Genomic DNA, 19,284 nt, shown 5'->3' with positions numbered 1-19,284 from the left:
ACAGAAATGCTCAGCAGGAATACAATTCTGGAGGGTGCTTCAATGATTTTTGTCCAATGTTTAATTCTGTAGGATCTTTTTCTCTAAGTATTTTCTCTCTCTTGTTAATTCATCAAAATACTAAATATGTATGTTAACACAGGAGAACCTCAAAATTGATAGACTCCATAACTCCAGTCATATGAGAAGTAGGAAATGCACCAAAACTCCTCCATAAGAGCTTGCTGCCCTGTCTGCTTTCAGAATATTTTGGTGTACTTTACAGTGTCATAGGACAGCAGATTGAAGATTTTGGAGTGTTTGTTTCTCCCCCAAATGGTTTACTCAAATAAAACAAGCTAGAAAAGGAACAGAACAGCCATCAGGCATTTTCAATGTATCCAGTGCATGCCATTAATGTATTAATATATTTAGCTTCTGTTCAATGTCTGCAGAAATTACTGGGAATTTTGCTATTGATTTTAGAGGGAGGAGGATTGGGCCTTATGCTACTATATTAATCATTTGGTAAATATTTCTCTAAAAGGTAGGAATATAGAATTTTCCAGCAGCAGAGTGATGGTCTAACATCCTGTTTTCAACAGTGGTCAGTTCCCAGGGCCCCACAGGAAGGCAAATCCCCTCCTTTCCTTCCCCCATGTCTAATCTGTTGTGTCACAGGGACCACTGTCACTCTCAAATCATTGCTACCCATGGGGTAAACCTGATTGATAGCTGTGGCTGATTTCACGCTAGCTAGATCACTATTTTGTCTGACCCAGACCTGGTCCTGCGTACATATATGTATGTATCTCTTCCTATAATGCTAGTAACTTTTTTTTCAGTGACCTGCAGCAGCAATGGATCTCCAGGTTAATTATAAAAAGCAATATTTCCTTTGTACTACTTTAATTCCATTAACCTACATTAATATCCAGAGCACCTCCATTTACTTCTCAGTTATAATCAGACAGATGCTAGTAAAAATGAGAGCAGAAATAGGGCAATTGTCTTCTAGTGATTATTTTTTTGTGTCTTTCTGCTCTTGTTCTGCAGCAGGGAGGTGTTCCAGACAGGTCTGTTTTAAGCATTCCTTACTCTCCATACCCTTCTTATATTTGCTTTCTCTTCTTACATTAGAAGAACACTGCAGTTGTAAAATCAGCAAGTTTAAGTTGTACTAGCTAAAAGACCTTGTTAATCAACTGTCATGCATGTGACTGTGTATGTATGCATTTTAAAAAAGCTTTGCAAACTACACTTAGGCAAAGCTAATTGGAAAAGAACACCCCTTACAGAAGCTTAATTTTGGAATATGTAGAGCCCTATAGTGCTCACGTTCCATTCTGAAAAACTTATGCAGAAAAGAAACCTACAACAGGGAAGAATTTAAATAGATCTCTTGAGAGATGCCATTTCTGTTTCTTCCTGCCAGGTGAAGATGAGATTCTGCCCATGCAACCTGTATAATATGTGCCCTATTAGGGAGGCCATATAGAATCTCATGTGTAACTCAGTCCAGCCACTCTGGGAGCTTTTCAAGCGTTCAGGTAACTCCTCTCAAAGATTTCCAGAGGTGGGAATGGTGTCTTATTAATGTACAATAAATAAACTTCTCAAAGAAGTCATGTGGGTAGGCCAGAAGTGCAGCAAAATGCTGCGTGGTGAAGTTACAAGAAAGTAGTTAATCATTCAGGGAAATTTAATTTTCAAGTTAATGTTAATGGTACCTTTTAGAAATCTGTATCTACAAAATATTAAAATTAATTTGGGCAACTAAAGACTTCATCAGCAGCATGGTTTGAAATCTTTATACGAAGGCATGACAGTAGCACTAGAGACAGGGCCAGGCAACTGAAAGAGTAAGATAAAATGGAGTTGAGTAACGTGAAAAGGAGCTGGCCTTCTCCAGAGCCTACAAGAATTTATCATACTGTGCATGGCTTTCTGTGTATGTTTTTTCCCCGTGTTTCCCATGGATTCAAGTAGTTGTGCTGGGTACAGTAAATTTTAGGCACATTTTAAGATCCAGAGAAAGCAGGGGAATTTCATGGAGACTTCTGCCGTCCAAATCTCTTGATTGGAATAAATTTACATAATGAATCAAAACCTAATGCGGGTGAATGAGTCAAGTCATTTCAAAGGTCTTTTGAACAAGAACTCACTACTTGTGATATTCTCTGGAGAGAGAAACCTGATGGAAATAGTTCAACCACCAAAACACTTTTATTTCATAGTAGAAACTTTAATTTCTGAATTGTGATATTTCAAACTGTTGTTTGTTTTGTTTTTTTTTCCTTCTGTAGACCAGCCTTTGTCACTCAAAAGCCACAGTGCATTTAGATTTCACATTACTATCAAGCAGGCAGAATATCAGAAAATCCTGCTCCAAGGATTTCCTGGTCCAAGTTACTGATACCAGCTTAGTCTATTTCAGTCTTCAGTATTTCTCAAAAGTGCTTTCCTGGAATAGTTCAAATCTCTTGCTCTGTGATCAGGACTTGGAAACATGCTACTCTCAGCATCATTCTTGCTAACTCATGATGTACTATATGCAGGTGAAGGAAAAACATACTCCTCCTCCTGGGCTGAAGCTGCCTGAAGGATGACACACTGGAAATCTGGGAGGGGCCATCCAGATTCACGGATGCAGTGTGTGACCAAATATATATGTGGTTAGGTGTGTGAGTCTATTTCCTTCCTAGGTCTGGGCCTATCGTTAGAGGGACATTTCCCTAAATAATATTTAGTCATTGGGGTTGAGCTATTAGTAAGGACTAGTTAGTCCTCCCTGCACTCCCTCCTAATTTTTCTGTATTGATTATAACTTTATTTCTTCTTCTATTATTGTAATGACTTATGCATAGAGGAAATGACACAATTCTTGGTGACAGGATAAGAAAATTTCATTATACTGAGATAGGTCCACTAGAATGTTTTTTGGAGCTGGAGGAACCAAAGTTGTCCTGATGAAAGTCCCCTGAAATCAGAACCAAATATGACCTGATTTTTTATGGTTAAAATACCTTCCTGTCCACCTAATTTTCTTTTTATAGGACTTCTAATAAACTTCTTTTTAGTATGTAAGAGGAAGAGAAGTGATAGAACCAGACCTTCCACTTGTACTTCACAGCTTTTAGGCACAGCTCCCTGTGCCTGCCTAGCTATTTTTGCAAAAAGGCAGTGGGCTGGAAAGTCATTAACTGCTGAATTCTCATGTGTATCATTCTGAGATGGTGAATGTGGAGGCTCTGAACAGATCTAGGCCAGGGGGGAAGCCAGACAACCAAGAACTGTAGCATCTGTGCAGATGTTCTAGACAAATGCCTGGTTGCTTTGTTGGTTAGAAAAATGTTCCATCGTCCTTTGCCCTGAGGCAGGGCTGAAGTCCAGTGCTTGCTATTCTGGACTTCCATCATAAAGTAGAGCTGAAGCAGAATATAGTTTTTTTCCATACATTTTTCCATTTTTTTTTTCCTTCTTCCTCTTATATTTCCTTTTCTACGGAGAAATAAAGGTGAAATGTGTCTCATCTTCCCCTCCTTAAATTAAAAGAAGTCCATCAAATACATGGATTTCCTGTCCTTAGTGCTCACACTCCCTGAAATCCGTCCATGCCTTACACTTACAGAAGAACTTGCAATTTATTTCTGCCTCTAAAATTTTCTAATTTCCTGCCACAACGACAATACTGCAATCAGTCTTCTGGAAGAGATCTATCCTTTGATATTATCTCTAGGGAGGGGAATATGATTTTAAATGCAGTTAGCTAACAATATAACTGTGGTGCTAATGGTGGGGTGTGCCTGTTTTCTACTCTCTTACCTACCTTAACCAGTTCAATTACATGACCTGGCCAGGTCACACCCCAGTATGAACAATGCTGCTGCTCCTGTGCTGCATTACTTTTACATGACATTTATGCTGAACTGTCCTGCTTGTGTGGACTGACTAAACCAAAACCTACTGCTGAAGAGTGACTGACAGGCTTCCAGCATTGCATGTGTGTCTCAGGCCACATTGCTAAGGGCTGTGACCCAGTTGTTAACTGAATTGGAGACCTACATGAAAGAGGAAATGGTGAAGATGAATGAAGGGGTGGTACTTTTTTTTGCTGAATCAGGACTGGGGTGATGCCCTATATGCTTCAGCAAAAACTGTAGTGATGCTACTTAAATCCCTAGGATTTTGTGATTGAAAAATTATAGCGCTATTTTTTCATTCATATGTGGCCATGTTCTTGATAAGTTAAACTGTCCTATATTGTCTCCATATATTTCTCAGTTGATTTTAGTCAAGTCCAAGCTTTTATTTTCTATCTAATAAAATAAAAGCCATGACTATATATAAATGCTCCGTCCCTGGCAATATTCAAGGCCAGGTTGGCCAGAATCTTGGGCAACATGGTCTAGTGTGAGGCGTCCCTGCCCATAGCAGGGGGGTTGGAACTTGATCTTAAGGTCCTTTCCAACCCAAACTATTCTATGATTCTGTGATTGTATAGCATTGTAATAATTATAACTTACAGGCATGCTCAATCAAAAACCCTCCCAAATAAAGCTAAAAAAAAATATTTTTTTTTTCCTAAAAAAGCCCTCATAGGGCTTTGCAGCCTTCTTTAAATCTTGGGAGTTATTTTTATTTCATTATTGCTTTCTAACAGTCTGAGTCTGCAAATCATAGCTACCAGGTGAAATCCTCATTTTTCTAACTGCTAGGTGCACTAACAGTGTGAAATACACTGACATAGATATATATGCATAAAGGTACATGGCAGAATCCTGATACTAGTGGATTCAATGGACCTGCTCTATGATCTTGCCCAGATACAGCTTTGAGTGACTAATCCATTTTCTTTTGTCTTTTCTGTCTCTTCCAGAGGAAATGATGGTGCACATTAAACTGTGTCACTTATTGAGCTATCTAGCATTTTATGACTTTATTGGCATATGTTCAAAAAAGTATTTTGAGAAACTCAAAAGGAAGATGGAAGTAGGAAGCTAGGACAACAGTTAAAAGCAGAAAGCACTAAAAGAAACATTTATTTCAATTATAGTCTGTGACTCTACATTATCAGTAAAAGATGGAATCAAGCTGTTACTGCAGGTAACTCCAGGAATCTCTGTTTTTATTCAATTCAACCATAACTGAAATAATCGCATAAAATGGGTACCAAGGGCTTTGCAAAGCAAGATGTATATTCTGCATTTCAAATTCCTGGTGTGGGACTTCCTAATTATAGATTTGTGTATGTGAGATCAGTGAGGGAGGCTCTGAGTTCATGTGGTAGTCCTATATTAGCCATGTCCCCTCTACTCTGCTCTTATGAAACCCCACTTGGAGCACTGTGTGCAGTTCTGGTGTCCTCAACATAAGAAGGACACAGAGCTGCTGGAGCAAGTCCCAGGCAGAGCCACAAGGTGATCAGGGGACTGAAGCACCACCTGTATGAAGACAGGTTAAGAAAGTTGGGGCTATTCAGCCTGGAAAATATAAGCTGCATGGAGACCTCATAGCAGCTTTCCAGTATCTGAAGGGCGCCTGCAAGGAGGCTGGAGAGGGACTCTTCATCAGGGACTGTAGTGATAGGACAAGGGGTAACGAGTTTAAATTTAAACATGGGAATTTCAGGTTAGATATAAGGAAGAAATTCTTTACTGCAAGGGTGGTGAGGCACTGGAATGGGTTGTCCAGGGAAGTTGTGAAAGCTCCATCCCTGGTAGTGCTCAAGGCCAGGTTGGACAGAGCCTTGGGTGACATGGTTTAGTGTGAGGTGTCTCTGCCCGTGGCAGGGGGTTTGGAACTGGATGATCTTCAGGTCCTTTCTAACCCAAACCATTCTGTGATTCTATGTATCAAGAGCGTTAAGTGACAGGAAACAGTTTATTGATCAGCTTAAGAAGAGACATGAATTTGGGAGCTCAACTTCTAATATGTGTCTCTTAACAAGCTCTTTCATGACCATTAGTAGGCTAAAATTTTCATGCTAGCTGTAATGCCGAAAAGAGAGAGCTTCAGAGTTATATGATGCTGGGCTAAGTGTGTGTCTGTAGAATACAAGGGTGAAAGCAGACAAAAATAACCCAGCTCTCAGGAGAAAAATAGGTGATCAAGCCCACAGTTCTTACTGAGTCTGGTCTGTAATCTCTTTCATGCCTCTGTACATTTGATAATCTCTATTATAAACATTTTTCATGGCTTAGGGATGATGAAGACAGAATAGATTTTAATCCCCCTGGAAAGTGAAGGCTATTAGAAGTTAATTATAACACCTCATTTTTGAAGGAATACAAATGGGACTTTATAACCTCAATGGCCACAGGTCTGAGTTCAATTTGTAACTCTGCAATTATTCCCAAATCCCTCAGGATTAATATTCCAGTTGATCAAGTGCTATTGGAACTTTTCTTCTTCCTGTGGACTCTGTCAGCAGTTGGCATGAAGATGGAGACAAGATCTTGATGAAGAAAAATCAGTCTTTTATCGTGCCCATATTTAGGCCATTTGTTAAGGTAAGATCAGCTTACGCACTCATGCAGGAATTCTTTTATGATCTGCTGTCCTTTGAGGGCAGACCAGCTTCCTACTCCATGTACTCTATACTGTTGTTCATCTTGTGGCCAAGGGCTTGTTGATCTGTGACATCCTGTTTCACTTTTCTCACAGCATAATGAATTTCGGGTCTCCTGGGGAGAAAGCATTTCAGTAATGCTGGTGGTGGAACAAGGTAGTCTGCAAAAAAATTAAGAAGGTAGCTACATTTAAAATTTCTTGCAGTTTCTATGTAATTATATTAGCTGTTTCGTAACAACTATTGCTCTAGATACTCATACTGTAATGTCATCTTGTTATTAACCTGCTGTGTCTTTGGATCATTGCATTCACAAAGCACTAGCAGGTTTTGAACTTGAAAGCTCAGCATCCTGGTCAAATTATGTTCTGCCACTACACTGTATAGTATCCATAAGCAGTCTGTATGGCAGTGTATATATTTTTTGTAGTCTGTCCAGCTGTAAAAGTGAGTAGAATGAATGCTGTTGTTTCAGTCAAACTTAACTCTCAAGTAGTCATTTACTTTCCATTCCTTCATCCTGTTTCTGTAAGCTAGTGCTATGTCGAAAAGACAGCATGAAATGCTCACAGCAGTGTACTGTGACCGTTGCAAGGGAAAAGAGCTGTAAACTGTGGCAAATCTACATCAGACTGGATGAGAACTAGGGAGTTTCAGAGGTCCTCGCAAAGAGGGACAAGTTGAAACCAAGCAGACATTTCTCCCTGATCTCTCAGGGAGTGAAAGAGGGAGTGACTCTCTGAATTGTCACTTCTTGGTTTAAGTCTCTATGGGGGTGAAAAAAAAATATGCTCAGAGCTTGCCCTAGGCAAGGACAGATGCTGGGCATGATTGCTACTTTCAGAGCAGAGAACTGTAACCTGCTAGAAGCTTCTCACCTTTACCACTATTGGTGGAGGGTCATGTTCAGGTGGAAAATACAGTGGTCAGAGGTCCTGTCACAGGAGAGCGATCAAGAAAGCAAACCCACAATTCAAAGACCTCCTAAGTCAGTGGTTGTAGATATATCTTCATGTTTTATAGCCCTCATAGCTTGCCTTCCATGAGTTTACCCAGCTGCTTTTTGAGAGCACTGAACACTCTTCATAATCTGAGTATGTGGCACCTGGTTTACTTCAAAACCATTGTTCCCAAGGGTAGGAAATAATGAATAGCCGTTCCCCATTCACTTCAGCATATTGGTCATGATCTTTTATGCCTCTGTGGCCCATTCCCCACCATTGTTTGTTGTCCAAGCTGAAGATCCCAAATCTGTTTATTTAGAGATCTGATTATTGTGCCTTACTCTCTCATGCTGTAGTGCATGGGAAGGCACAGAGTGCGGCACAAGTTTAGTTTCTGTACCTGTTCTTAGAAAAGCACCTCTCCTGTTTGTGCCTTGCAGTGACTAGACAGCCCTGTGTCCACACCTTTTCCCACAGGGCAATGAAGTTCAGAAGGCACAACTTTTCTCTAACCAGGCGAATCTCATGGGTGTATGAGCTCTTTCCCAGCTGAAACCACAAAGGCCACCAGCTAGCTGCATAGCGAAATTTAAATTGAGACATTTCCGCTCATCAGAACGAGCAGGAACAAGTAATGACTACTATTAAAGGACAGCCTAGTGGATAGCTGACATACTTGTGAAGGAACATGTTCCTGTTGTTGAAGATAAACCTATTGTCTACCTGTAAACCCACTCTGAAAAAAGCATTACAAGCAGGAGTTAAGGCAGTGGATTATTCATACGGAAAGGCAATTGTTTGTAGGCACAAGACACCTTGGCACAAAAAAAAATAATGTAACATGCAGTCAATCTTGAATTGAGAGAAATCCAAATACAAGTAGTTGTTCTAATTTATTGCCCTTGAGCTATATTACCTTCCTCAGCTGAAGGAGAGATTAGTAGCTGGGGAAACAACAGAAAAGATGCTGAATACTAAATGCAGACTCTTCATTCATTCCACTTGGCCTGAGCAATGCTTTCTTCCTCTCTTCCTCATATTCTGGTCAATGCTGATAGCTCAGTATCTTGCCCTGGGGACAAGGAACTGAGACACAGAAGAGAACAGGCACATTGTACATGACGGGTGAGGCACTGGTAGTTCAGTGCTGTTTCCTTTTTTAATGCAAATTACTTCCCTCTCTTCAGCATTCTCCAAAACAGGATCCAGCATGGTCATTAACATTGTAACAGGCAAGGACATTGAATAGCCATAATTGTGTTTTCTCCTGGTCTTAATTATTTCAAGGTACAATGCTGTTATAGGTATTTGTTCTGCAATTTCTTTCAAACAAAGGCATCTCCTTTGGTCGTAACCCCTTTGATTGCTGAGGAATGTACTGCTCATGAGAGATGCACAAGGCTGCAGATGAAGATACTGGTGCCTAGGCCTGTGTTCAGTGGTGTAGGGTTATGGCATTCCCTTAGCCCAGATCCCGGAAGAGCTGAGCATCTGAAATGCTGAAGTCCACACCTGCAACCTGGCTCAGGGCCAATTGATTCTAGTGCACCAGACTCACCTCCTTGTTGGACCTTTGGCACTAAGGCTGACATTCACTCATGCACTGAGCTGCATCAGCTTTGTGCCTCTCACCCAAGGCTGTCTAGGATCTGGGTGTTTTCTGATCAATCTGGTACCTGTTCTTGGAGCACTGCTAACAAACTGAAAGGCCTGAGTGGCTTATGAATTACAGCTGTGAGAAGGAAAGGAGAACAGTGTCCAGCTTTCCCATAGCACTCTCTGGTTAGAGCACTCAGGTGGGTACAAGAGAACGATACTGAGTGGCCTTCAGTGGTTCCTCTGAGCCCTAGCCTCTATTTTCCACTGTTCGGGAAGAGCTGAGTGATACACTGATCTGGTCTCCTCTCAGTGCCCTCCACCCCACGCCGCACACCCAACAACCAAAACTCTCGGGAGCAGAGGGGATGCCGCTCTGATGGGACCTCAGCATCCCAAGGACACCTTTCTCGCGGGGCCGCGTCCCTCAGTGGCTTCGCCCGGCTGCCCCCGAGTGGAAGTCGGGCACCTCCGTGGCACAGGAGCCAGCGTGGGGCGCGAGTTGCGCGGAGCGGAGCTCCACTCTTGGCCCGCCCCCGCCGCGCAGCCCGGCCCCTGCGGCCGCCCGCGGCCATGTGCGCCGGGGCGGAGCGGCGCCGCGGGAGCCGCAGTCAGCGCCTGCCGCGGGGATGCTGCGCTACAGCTCGGGGCTCACGGTCACCGCCACCACCCCCCGGAGGCCGCCCGGCGACGGCGGCCGCGCCCGGCGGAAGGTGCGAGGGGCAGCTTGGAGGGTGGCGGGAGGTCCTGCGGACCTTGCTGGGCGAAGCGGCGGTTTGATACGCACTCTCCCGCCTCTTCCTCCCCTTAGAGTTTCCCTTGCTTATTTTCGGCGTTCTCAGGTGCAGCTTGCGGTGTGCGAGAGCACCTTTTCGCGCTTTCGTAGTAGGTACTGGGAAATGAAGAGCTTTTGGGGTGTCCTGCAAGGCTTTTGTTAGTGCTAGTCCCTGGCTGTTCTTCGGGAAACCTGCGAGGAAGGTGTGCTTGTGTTGGAGACGACTTCCCCTCCGCTTTTCCTCCCCCCCCGCCCCCCCAAATGAGCGTTGGTATTTACAACTGAGAACTTGCCTATTGAAGCTCTAGCTACCATGAGGAAGCTCACCGTAATGATTTAGATGGCAATAGTAATTTATTTTTATAATCGGCTCCTCAAATACAGAAATACGGTTTACTGATGTGTCTTTTGTAATTTTCATAAATGAGATGGCTAATAATGCTGTATTAATCTGTTGAGAAATGCTTCTAAAAAGTTGTTAAAATTCTGGCAGATAACGACAGGAATGTCTCTACAGGCACCCTGTTTTAAATAGTTCTGTTTTGCTGCTGTAAGCACACTATTGTCATTGTGCACGCATTTTCCACGTGTGAAGAAATAAATCACAATAACTTATAAAGTTGTTCTTACAAAGGAATACAATCGTGTGGTCATGATGCTTCTTCAATTATGTAGTGATTGTTTTGACACTCCAAAAATACGAGTTCATAATTGAAACAATGAGGAATGCCATGTTGCCATGTTTTACAGGATAACATGAGGGTCAGGCTCTTCCGCAGAAAAAAATCCTTTGCCTTCATAACAATGATATTGTTCATGTATGTGGAAAAACTAAGATGACTTGGTAATCCAGTTATGTTCCTACGTATCTTCCATGTTTCCTTGGAGTTTTCCTGTTTTAGTATTTCTTAAAGAAGTTAAAGCTAAGAGAAGTTGTTAAAGTGATAATTTTCTTACTTTCATCCCTATGATGTATTTCTCAGGGACAGTGTAAAATGAGCTGTATTTGATACATTCTCTTAAGGAAACTGGTAAAACCTAAACTGCGGATAAAACCCACTGAGAAGCTGCTGTTGCTTTTTTTAGTGAAATGTGATTCCCTTACCATGAGTTTTCAAAAGAGGGGAGGAAGACAGTTAGAGTAACTGCTGAATAAATGAAAGATGCGTGTCACCTTCCTGTGTGCCTGTGGTCAGAAGAAAAGTGCTGTTTAATTGTGTGGGGAATCTCGTAGCAGAGATTTCATAAATGGAGCAGGCTAATCAACAGATAAATGACCAAGGAAAGTACTTTCTTCTTTGCTTTTTAGGACTGACTGAGATTAAATATCTAGTTCTTTTCTGCTTTCACCTTTAAGGTCTAAAGCTAACATCAGGTCTTAGGCAGAGTGAATGATTTTTGGCCATTGAGCTGGTAGGATAGTTACTCAACAAACATGCTATTCAAAACTATTTTAGTATCAGACGTTAGAAAGATCACCAGTGTTAGATTTGGGTGGTGTTTACTCTAAAGTTATGTTGAAGCTAGATAAATATTGATCTAGCTTAGTATCTAGCTCAATATCTTTTGGTGTCTTCCCTGCGGGGGTACTGTAAAAAATCTTAGAATGAGAATGCTTAGTAGAACAGATTGTACTTTTCTATTGCTGTACGAGTAACTTTGGTTATTCTATAAAAACATTGCTCATTATTTTAATGCTACTGTTAATTATTTCAGTATATAGTTAACTATGATCAATGGCTTTCTGGGCGCTTTAGTTTTTAGAATGGGGAAGAAGAGGCTGAAGGACATTACTCAGACTGAATCTGTCATCTCTGTTTTAAGTTGCACCCTAGTGAATTGAGTAGGATGGTAAACATGCATGTTGATTGTGGATCTGGGCCATGAATTCTTAACATTTTTAACTAACCTAGATTGTTTTTTTTCTTAACTGCCATACTGCAGTAGCTCTCATCTATGTTGTCCCACTAGCGTCTTGGAAATTTGGTAAAAGAGCATATCTTCACATGTTAATTTACATTGCACTCAGCAAACTTTAGCTGTCTTGTGGAGTGCTGGGCTGAACCTCTCAGCCTTTGTTTTCATGTCTGCGTATTCATCTCACAAATGATGTCAGACAAGCTTTGGAAATACTGTTCCTGGGTTGTTGGTGTCAAAAAGCCAGGAGTGAACACAAAATGTTGGCACAATTAAGATTACTTATGTTGTTGGCTTGCTGTAGCTACAGATGCTGCAAATCAAACTAAAGGCTAGAAAATCTGATACCCAGTTCTTCTTCTACCCAGTATATCTTTCTGAAGTTATACTCACAAAGTTACAATGTCAGTGGCATAAAAGTGGGGTAGAAGACATATCTGTCCCTGGTTTTCCTCATTTGTTCTTACTGTCAGTCAGCATTTGAAGGAAATTGTATCACAGCCTTTTCCTTGCTTGGGGAGTCCTCTTTCATTCTCCTCCCTGTTTTCTCTCTGAATAACCCAATTTGTTTCTGGAGTTTACGCCTTCATCTTCAGTTGCACATTATTCTGCCACTGTTTGGCACTAAGTCGAGGCCCCTCCTGTTACCATTTAATTTCCATTTTAAGGCATCACTGCAGCAGTGGTTTGCTGTTGGAGGAGGGTTTGCTGCAATTTCCATGTGAGCCTGCTCATTCATTTGGTCAAGTAAACTTGCTGACAGAAGGTACAGTGCGTTGTTTCTCCAGAAAGCGCTGCATAGCAGAACAGCATAGGTACAGTATTCATAATTGCTTCTGGAGGTTAGAGAAAAAGGCAGTGCCTGTTATTTTTCCCTTCCAATCTCTATAGTGTTCTTGAATTTTAACAGATTGCTCTGTAGTTCTGTCCTTAGGTAGAGTACATCTTCTGTGGCTCAGGAGGAGCGGGAGTGAATGGCTACTTTGTACGTTTGCTGCTATTTCCCAAGGGATGCTGAGGAAGTCCTATTGTTATAAGCGATTGCAAAAGTACAGCCTGTATAAGTTTGTCCTAGCGAGGAATTGGGTGGTACTTTGCCACTTCTGTACAAGCCTCACTGGGCCTGGCTTCAAGGCTGGAATCGTTAGATGATTACCAATGCCACCCTGTGTTTGGTGTTTGCATGCAACAGGCTGCAAAGTAAAGCATTCAAACTTGTATTTTGTCAGAAATACTGCCAAACATATGATACTGATTTGAGGTACTTTAAAAGTAAGATAGTGTGGAAATGAAGAGGGGGGGAATGATTTGGGGGGGGAATGATTTTAGGGGTAATGGAGAAGGCAGTGTAAAAAGAAAAGACCAAGAAAACCAGTTTAAATGGTAACAACTCTTTGCTCGTGCAGGGGTTTTAGTCTCAACAAATTACCACTATTAATTTGTGTTTCCAACATAGTTGTGATTTGACTGCCATCTGCATTGGGCTTCTGTGATTTCCTTCATAGTAACCCTTTAACACATGATTGCTGTAACATCACAGGCAGTCATGATTCACTAACTGGTGTACAGGTACAGGGATAATAACTTATTTACAATCACTGTACTGTGTTTATCTATAAGTATGTTGACTATAATTAGTCCCATATTGACTAACAGGCAAGCCATTTGCCAGCTTTGGGGAAACATACACAATTCCATTTCTCCTAACTTCATGTTGCCAGGCATTATCTCTTCCTATTTATTTGAGGTATTTTTAATGTTTTCTTCTAACAACCCTTTCAATCATTTTAATCTATTTTTTCTTCATTTGAAATCGCTGTAAGAAAAAGTTGGCCTCATCCGTCACTTCCTGCACAGCACAGCACAAATTCAGTTCTATTTCCTATTTATGGGCCTGGTCTTTCTTTGTTTGCCTATATGGAGGAATGCCAGATTCTGCTTCCCTTCTTGTGGTAAACAGCCATGTTTTAAGAGGAAAGAACCTTGCTAAGCTAATGGGAAGGGACAGCATAGGGAAATGAAAAATGAATAGGTGAGAAAAGGTAGCATTAATTACCTTACGAATCAATAAGCTCTGAAGTTGAGAAGTTTCTAATTAATACATCTTGATAACTAACTTGTAAGCAGGAAGCACCTGCAGCTTCTGCAGTTTATGGGGAGAGTCTGGCGTTCTCAGAAGAACACAGCAGACAATCAGTGTCAAAAGCCAATGTGCAAGAATTCACTTTAAAATTTCAGAATTCTTTAGCAACTGTGAAAGCATAGCCTCTTTTATACTAAGTATTGGGGGGCTTATATCACTTTCTTTGTGGCTTCTTGTTCTTGATTTGCTAGCAGGTGGGTGAATGACGAATTAATGGTGAGTAGCCCACTGCACAAAAAGTAGCCTCCACAAAAGTGTCTAAAGAATAGATTATATTTCACCTTCATCTTTATAATATGGACACAGCTAACATACTTTACAGGAACCGTATCTGTGTTTCAGGACACTGTTCCTTATTGGTAGAAGGCCTTGCAGACCTGCAATACCAAACTGAGAGGAAGATGTAAACCAATATAAAGTAGTATTTTTAAAATCCAGTTGGCAGCATACCAGTAGTCTAAACACTGTTGATTTGTTGTTTCAACAGATTTAAAGAAAGGGTGGAATTAAAATAGTGAAGTTGCTGCAGGTATTTGCAGGTAGTTCTTCCAACTGCTTTTGCTTGGTAAGAAAAGGTTAAAGCTTGTTGGTAAAGTTAAAAAAGGTACATTGTTTGGAAACGGAAACCAGGAATCCTTGTCATGCTGAGTAGTGGTGCTCTGAGGAGGCTGTGTTGTAAAGAGCCTTGAAAGTTAAGTCAAGTTAGCTTAATTGATATGAGTGACAGTTGAAAGAAGTGAATTATAAAATGGTAAAATTTGGGGTCTGTGAAAAGTAATTGCTGCTGTGCTCTGAATGCCTGTGAGCAGACATGCTTGTCATTTTCAAGGCGAAAGGAAGTGCTGTTGTGACCAAGACACAAGCTGTGAGCTTGGACAAGTGCAATTAAAAGGTATATTTCAGAGAGAAGGTACACATTACACATGGCTGAAGTCGGCAGTTAAGAGAAAAGAGAGAAACCTAGATCTAATGAGATTCTGGACTGTAGAAGAACAGTGGTGATGGCCCACAGTAATCATGAAAGAGATATTTTAGACATCTTGAGAAAGAGCCTTAAGAGTTTGTTATCAATGAACAGCTTCAAATTTGAATAGAAAAATTTCTCATTTCATTATTTTCTGTGCTCTGCTTAGGACTTGCAGTTGTTTTCCATGAAAATATCTCATGAACAGGACAAAGACTGAAAGTTTTAACCAAGTTTCTTGTATGGAATGTGTTGTTTGAAGAATATCATTACACCAAAGATCTCAGACAAAAGCAAGGCAAACTGTAATTGGGCGTAGAAAGGTATCAGCCCCACTGGCCTCTTTCCTCAGTGAGAGAATGGCTTTTTTGAAATCAGATAGGAAACAATACCTCTTCAATTTTCTCTGAAGTGTTTTGAAGCTTAATTTTTACAAACAACTTGTATGTACCAGATTTCAATAATATTTCTATTCACACTCAGTGGAATTGCAGTGCTAAAGTATCCTTGGATCAAGTGCTTGGATACATATTGAACAGAAAAGAAGCATTCAGTCCGGAATACCCATTATGTTTATAAATAATCCCCTTTGAAGATTAAAAGTATGCTAAATCTGCAAACCGAACTGAGAAACTAGAAAATCATGTTCATTGTTCTGTTATCTCAGCTGTCAATGTCATTTATGAGTACATAAGAACATACTGTTGATTGAAATGGATTTTTGCTATTTCAGGTATGTAATTATGGGGATGCCCTTGAATTATTTCTTGCCAGCTAAAACCCCCTCCAACTTTAAAAAAAAGAATCTTTTGTCAGCTGTGAGGCAGCAGGTAAAAAATACTAAATTAAAACTTGAATGTTGGTACAGTTCATTCTGTAATATAAGTTATTAAAGTAACTGTTTTTAACACGTAAATCTAAAAGCAAACCTTTCTTTTTCTTTCAGATGAATGTCTGTAGGTTACGCTTGACTGTACCTCCTGATGAAGGCTCACAGCCTGAACAGGGAGCAAAGGAACCTGAAAGAAAGAAAAACGTAAGTTTTGAGAATCAAAGTTAAATTCTGTATAAGCAAGGACTAAATGTTGCCATCCACAGAAGCTAATTTAGTTGTTTTGGGAGCCCAAAGCCCAGATCTCAGAAGACCACAGAACATGTGGAAGCTGAGCAAGTCAGCTGTGAACTTTAAGCCTGAGCTTTGCAGTTGAGGACAGCAAAATTGTATGTAAAGTGGGACAGTAGTAGAGGAACAGCATAGAGATTGTAGGTGATTTGTGACTAAGGTACTTTTAAGACTTGATTATTTAATATTTATATATTAAAGAGTAGGAAACTGCTATCAAGAACAGGTATTACTTTAAACAGGATCTTGATCCTCACCTGAAGGGGATTTTATATTTCAGGTAGGCTTAAGAGTGTGCTAGATTTGAGCCTTAATGTGTAGGGAGCTCAAACCCAGATGTTTTGCTGTGTCAGCTAATTTTGGTGATGGGTGATGTACTGTCATGGGTTAAGCCCAGCCAGTAACTCAGAACCACGCAGCCGCTCGCTCACTCCCCCTCTTCTTCCCTTCACTCCTGGAGGGACGGGGAGGAGAATCAAAAGAATGTAACCCCCATGGGTTGAGATAAGAACCATCCAGTAACTAAGGTATAACACAAATCACTGCTGCTACCACCAATAATAATAATAATGATAACGGAAATAACAAGGAGAGAGAATACAACCACTCACCACCAACCGACCGATACCCAGCCCGACCCGAGCAGTGATCTCGCCCTTCCAGGTAACTGTCCCCAGTTTATACTGGGCATGATGTGCTGTGGTATGGAATACCTCTTTGGCTAGCTTGGGTCAGGTGTCCTGTCTCTGCTTCCTCCTGGCTTCCCCTCCTCCCTGGCAGAGCATGAGACTCAGAAAGTTCTTGGTCAGAGTAAACATTACTGAGCAACAACTAAAAACATCGGTGTATCAGTGTTGTTCTCCGGCTGAAAATCAAAATGACAGCACTGCACCAGCTACTAAGAAGGAGAAAAATGACTGCTACTGCTGAACCCAGGACATGTACTAATAGGAAATACAAAATAAAGAATTCAAGATGTTCTGAAGTGAAAGTGATTTGAAGGTCATGTGCACAGAATGGTTCAGAAGTGTGTACACACACAAAAAATCTTACAGCTGCTTTGGTGTAGAACTAGTTCTTTAAGAGCTGTTTCAGAACAATAGATGATGTTTAATTTGTCTTAAGGATGGAGAGAGACTAGAAACGGAAGCTGGACAGGCTCCACAACTTCACCACATTTACACTTTGGTAAACCAAAATTAAACAAGAAGTTGGCTAAGTTTTCCAGAGCCAGTGTCTGAGTAGCAATATGACATTAGGAAGCAAAAAAGCAATAGGTTTTATTTAAAATAATTTCTTGGTGGTATTCAGAAGTGAATGTAACTGTAAAATGGCTCACAAAGGCAAGCATCTTAAAGCAATAAAACAAAATGCAAAGAAAAGTGGTCAAGATAAAGATTCCTTCTCAGATATTTCTTGTGCTGGTATCTTGTATACGCTCAGCTTTTCATACACTATTTCCCTTGTTTCAGCTGGGATAGAGTTAATTTTCTTCCTAGTGGCTGGTGCAGTGTTGTGTTTTGGCTTTAGTCTGCGAACAGTGCTGATAACACACTGATGTTTTAGTTGTTGCTAAGTAATGCTTACCCTAAATCAAGGACTTTTCAGTTTTCCATGCTCTGCCAGTGAACAGATGCACAAGAAGCTGGGAGAGAGCACAGCCAAGACAGCTGATCTGAACTAGCCAAAGGGATATTCCACACTATTAAACATCACACTCAGTATATAAATTCGGGGGGGTTGGCCAGGAGCCACCAATCACTGCTTGGGTTGGGCTAGGTGTCAGTCAGTGGGTGGTGAGCAATTGTATCGTGCATCACTTGTGCTTCCTGAATTTTATTTCTCTCTTTCTCTCTCTTTTCCCTATTATTATTATTGTTATTTTTTATTATTATATTTTAATTTATTTAAATTATTAAAACTGTTGTTATCTCAACCTGTGGGTTTTTCCTTTTTCGGAATCTCTCCCCCCATCCCACCAGAGGGGAGAGAAGCGAGCGAGCTGCTGTGTGGCATGCACTTGCCGACTGCAGTTAAACCACAAGATCTGCTCTGGCAAAGTAATCAGTGCTCGAGGATCTAGAAGTGTTACTTACAGAGTGGATGAAAGAGGCTTCAATGCAAACTAGGTTTGAGCCACCATTAAACAGCAATAATTCATATTATACAGAGGTGTTTACTTATTGCACATAGAGTAGCTTCCCTCAGTGCTTACTCTGTCAGTCTCTTGTTAGTTTGGATCTACAGAAACTCTGATACTAGCCTAAGCATATGGGTCCTTTGCCCTAAGAGTAATGTCAGTTTGTTTTGGAGGAGGATGGATATTGACTCATGGCTTATTCATTTTACTGTGCTGAGTAGTGTAATAATAAGAAAGAAGTGTGAATGATTAGGGCTTGGACAGTTTGTAGTGACTTTCTTATGTGACTATTTTTTTTTTCCTGTGGGACCTTGTATTTAATGAGACCTGTGTTTCCCCTATAATAGAAGTAAAGGTAAGTGGGGTTTATATCAGAGGATGTTAAGATATTAAATAAGTTATCTGGCTCATCTTACATTCCGGTATCTTGCACAGTGATTTTTAAGAGACGGGTCCTTTTTAGTTGAAGTGATAAGTAATTTAGTTACTGTATGTTTTGAGTAGTTTTGCAAAGTTCAGCACTTTTGCACAGTTTAAGGACTTCTAGAAAGCATACGTGCCATCTTCAGAGCTAGGTGGGATCCGATTAGTCAATTTCATAGCAATAAAGGAACACAGAGTAATTGTGCTATTGACTTGTGTCTCATGGTCTTTGTGTAATTTAAAAAAATAGCCCTACAAATAGCCATAGTGCATAGAAGCAGGTACAAAAAAATCACATCATGAACCCTTTTTTCCTCATGTCTCTAAAACAAGACCATAATGTGTTAACCTGAAGGGTTTTGTCTATGTAATGTATTGCTTTATGTATTTGAATTGCTTACATAATAATGTACAGTGCACACAGGGCTCTTGACAAGTCTGTGATACTTTTCTCTTACTGCAAAATTTAAATTAAAAAAATAAAGCATCTCCTACAAGCAGCAATCCAGCGTCTGTGCTGATCTGCCAGTGTTCAACTGACTTAGTGTTAATGAAGTTGTTCAAAGCACTTTGAGAATAACAGGTTTTACAAATGTTAGATAATCCTTGCACAGTCCTATGAGAACTGTGCCCCCTTTTTGGAAATAGGGATAACAGAGAGAAATTAGGGAGCTGCTCAGTTTTCTGCCTTGCACTTTATAATCTAAGG

The 19,284-nt window shown here is 40.7% G+C and overlaps 1 protein-coding gene across 1 annotated transcript in view; it reads left to right on the top strand.

Moving 5' to 3' along the window:
- The first annotated feature begins 9,596 nt into the window (after window positions 1–9,596).
- MYZAP (myocardial zonula adherens protein) overlaps window positions 9,597–19,284 on the top strand; it is a 59,237-nt gene continuing 49,549 nt past the window's right edge. The window contains exons 1-2 of the mRNA XM_062627494.1: window positions 9,597–9,803; window positions 15,836–15,925. Of these exons, the coding sequence (XP_062483478.1) occupies window positions 9,720–9,803; window positions 15,836–15,925 (174 nt within the window). The 5' untranslated portion in view covers window positions 9,597–9,719. The remainder of the gene's footprint in view (window positions 9,804–15,835; window positions 15,926–19,284) is intronic.

The sequence above is a fragment of the Pezoporus occidentalis genome, unplaced genomic scaffold (assembly GCF_034315485.1).
Source record: "Pezoporus occidentalis ecotype Australia unplaced genomic scaffold, CSIRO_AGI_Poc_V1 ctg11, whole genome shotgun sequence".
In the NCBI taxonomy this organism is placed as follows: Eukaryota; Metazoa; Chordata; class Aves; order Psittaciformes; family Psittacidae; genus Pezoporus; species Pezoporus occidentalis.
Note: the sequence above shows the minus strand (reverse complement) of the source record. Positions and strands in the feature narration are given on the sequence as shown.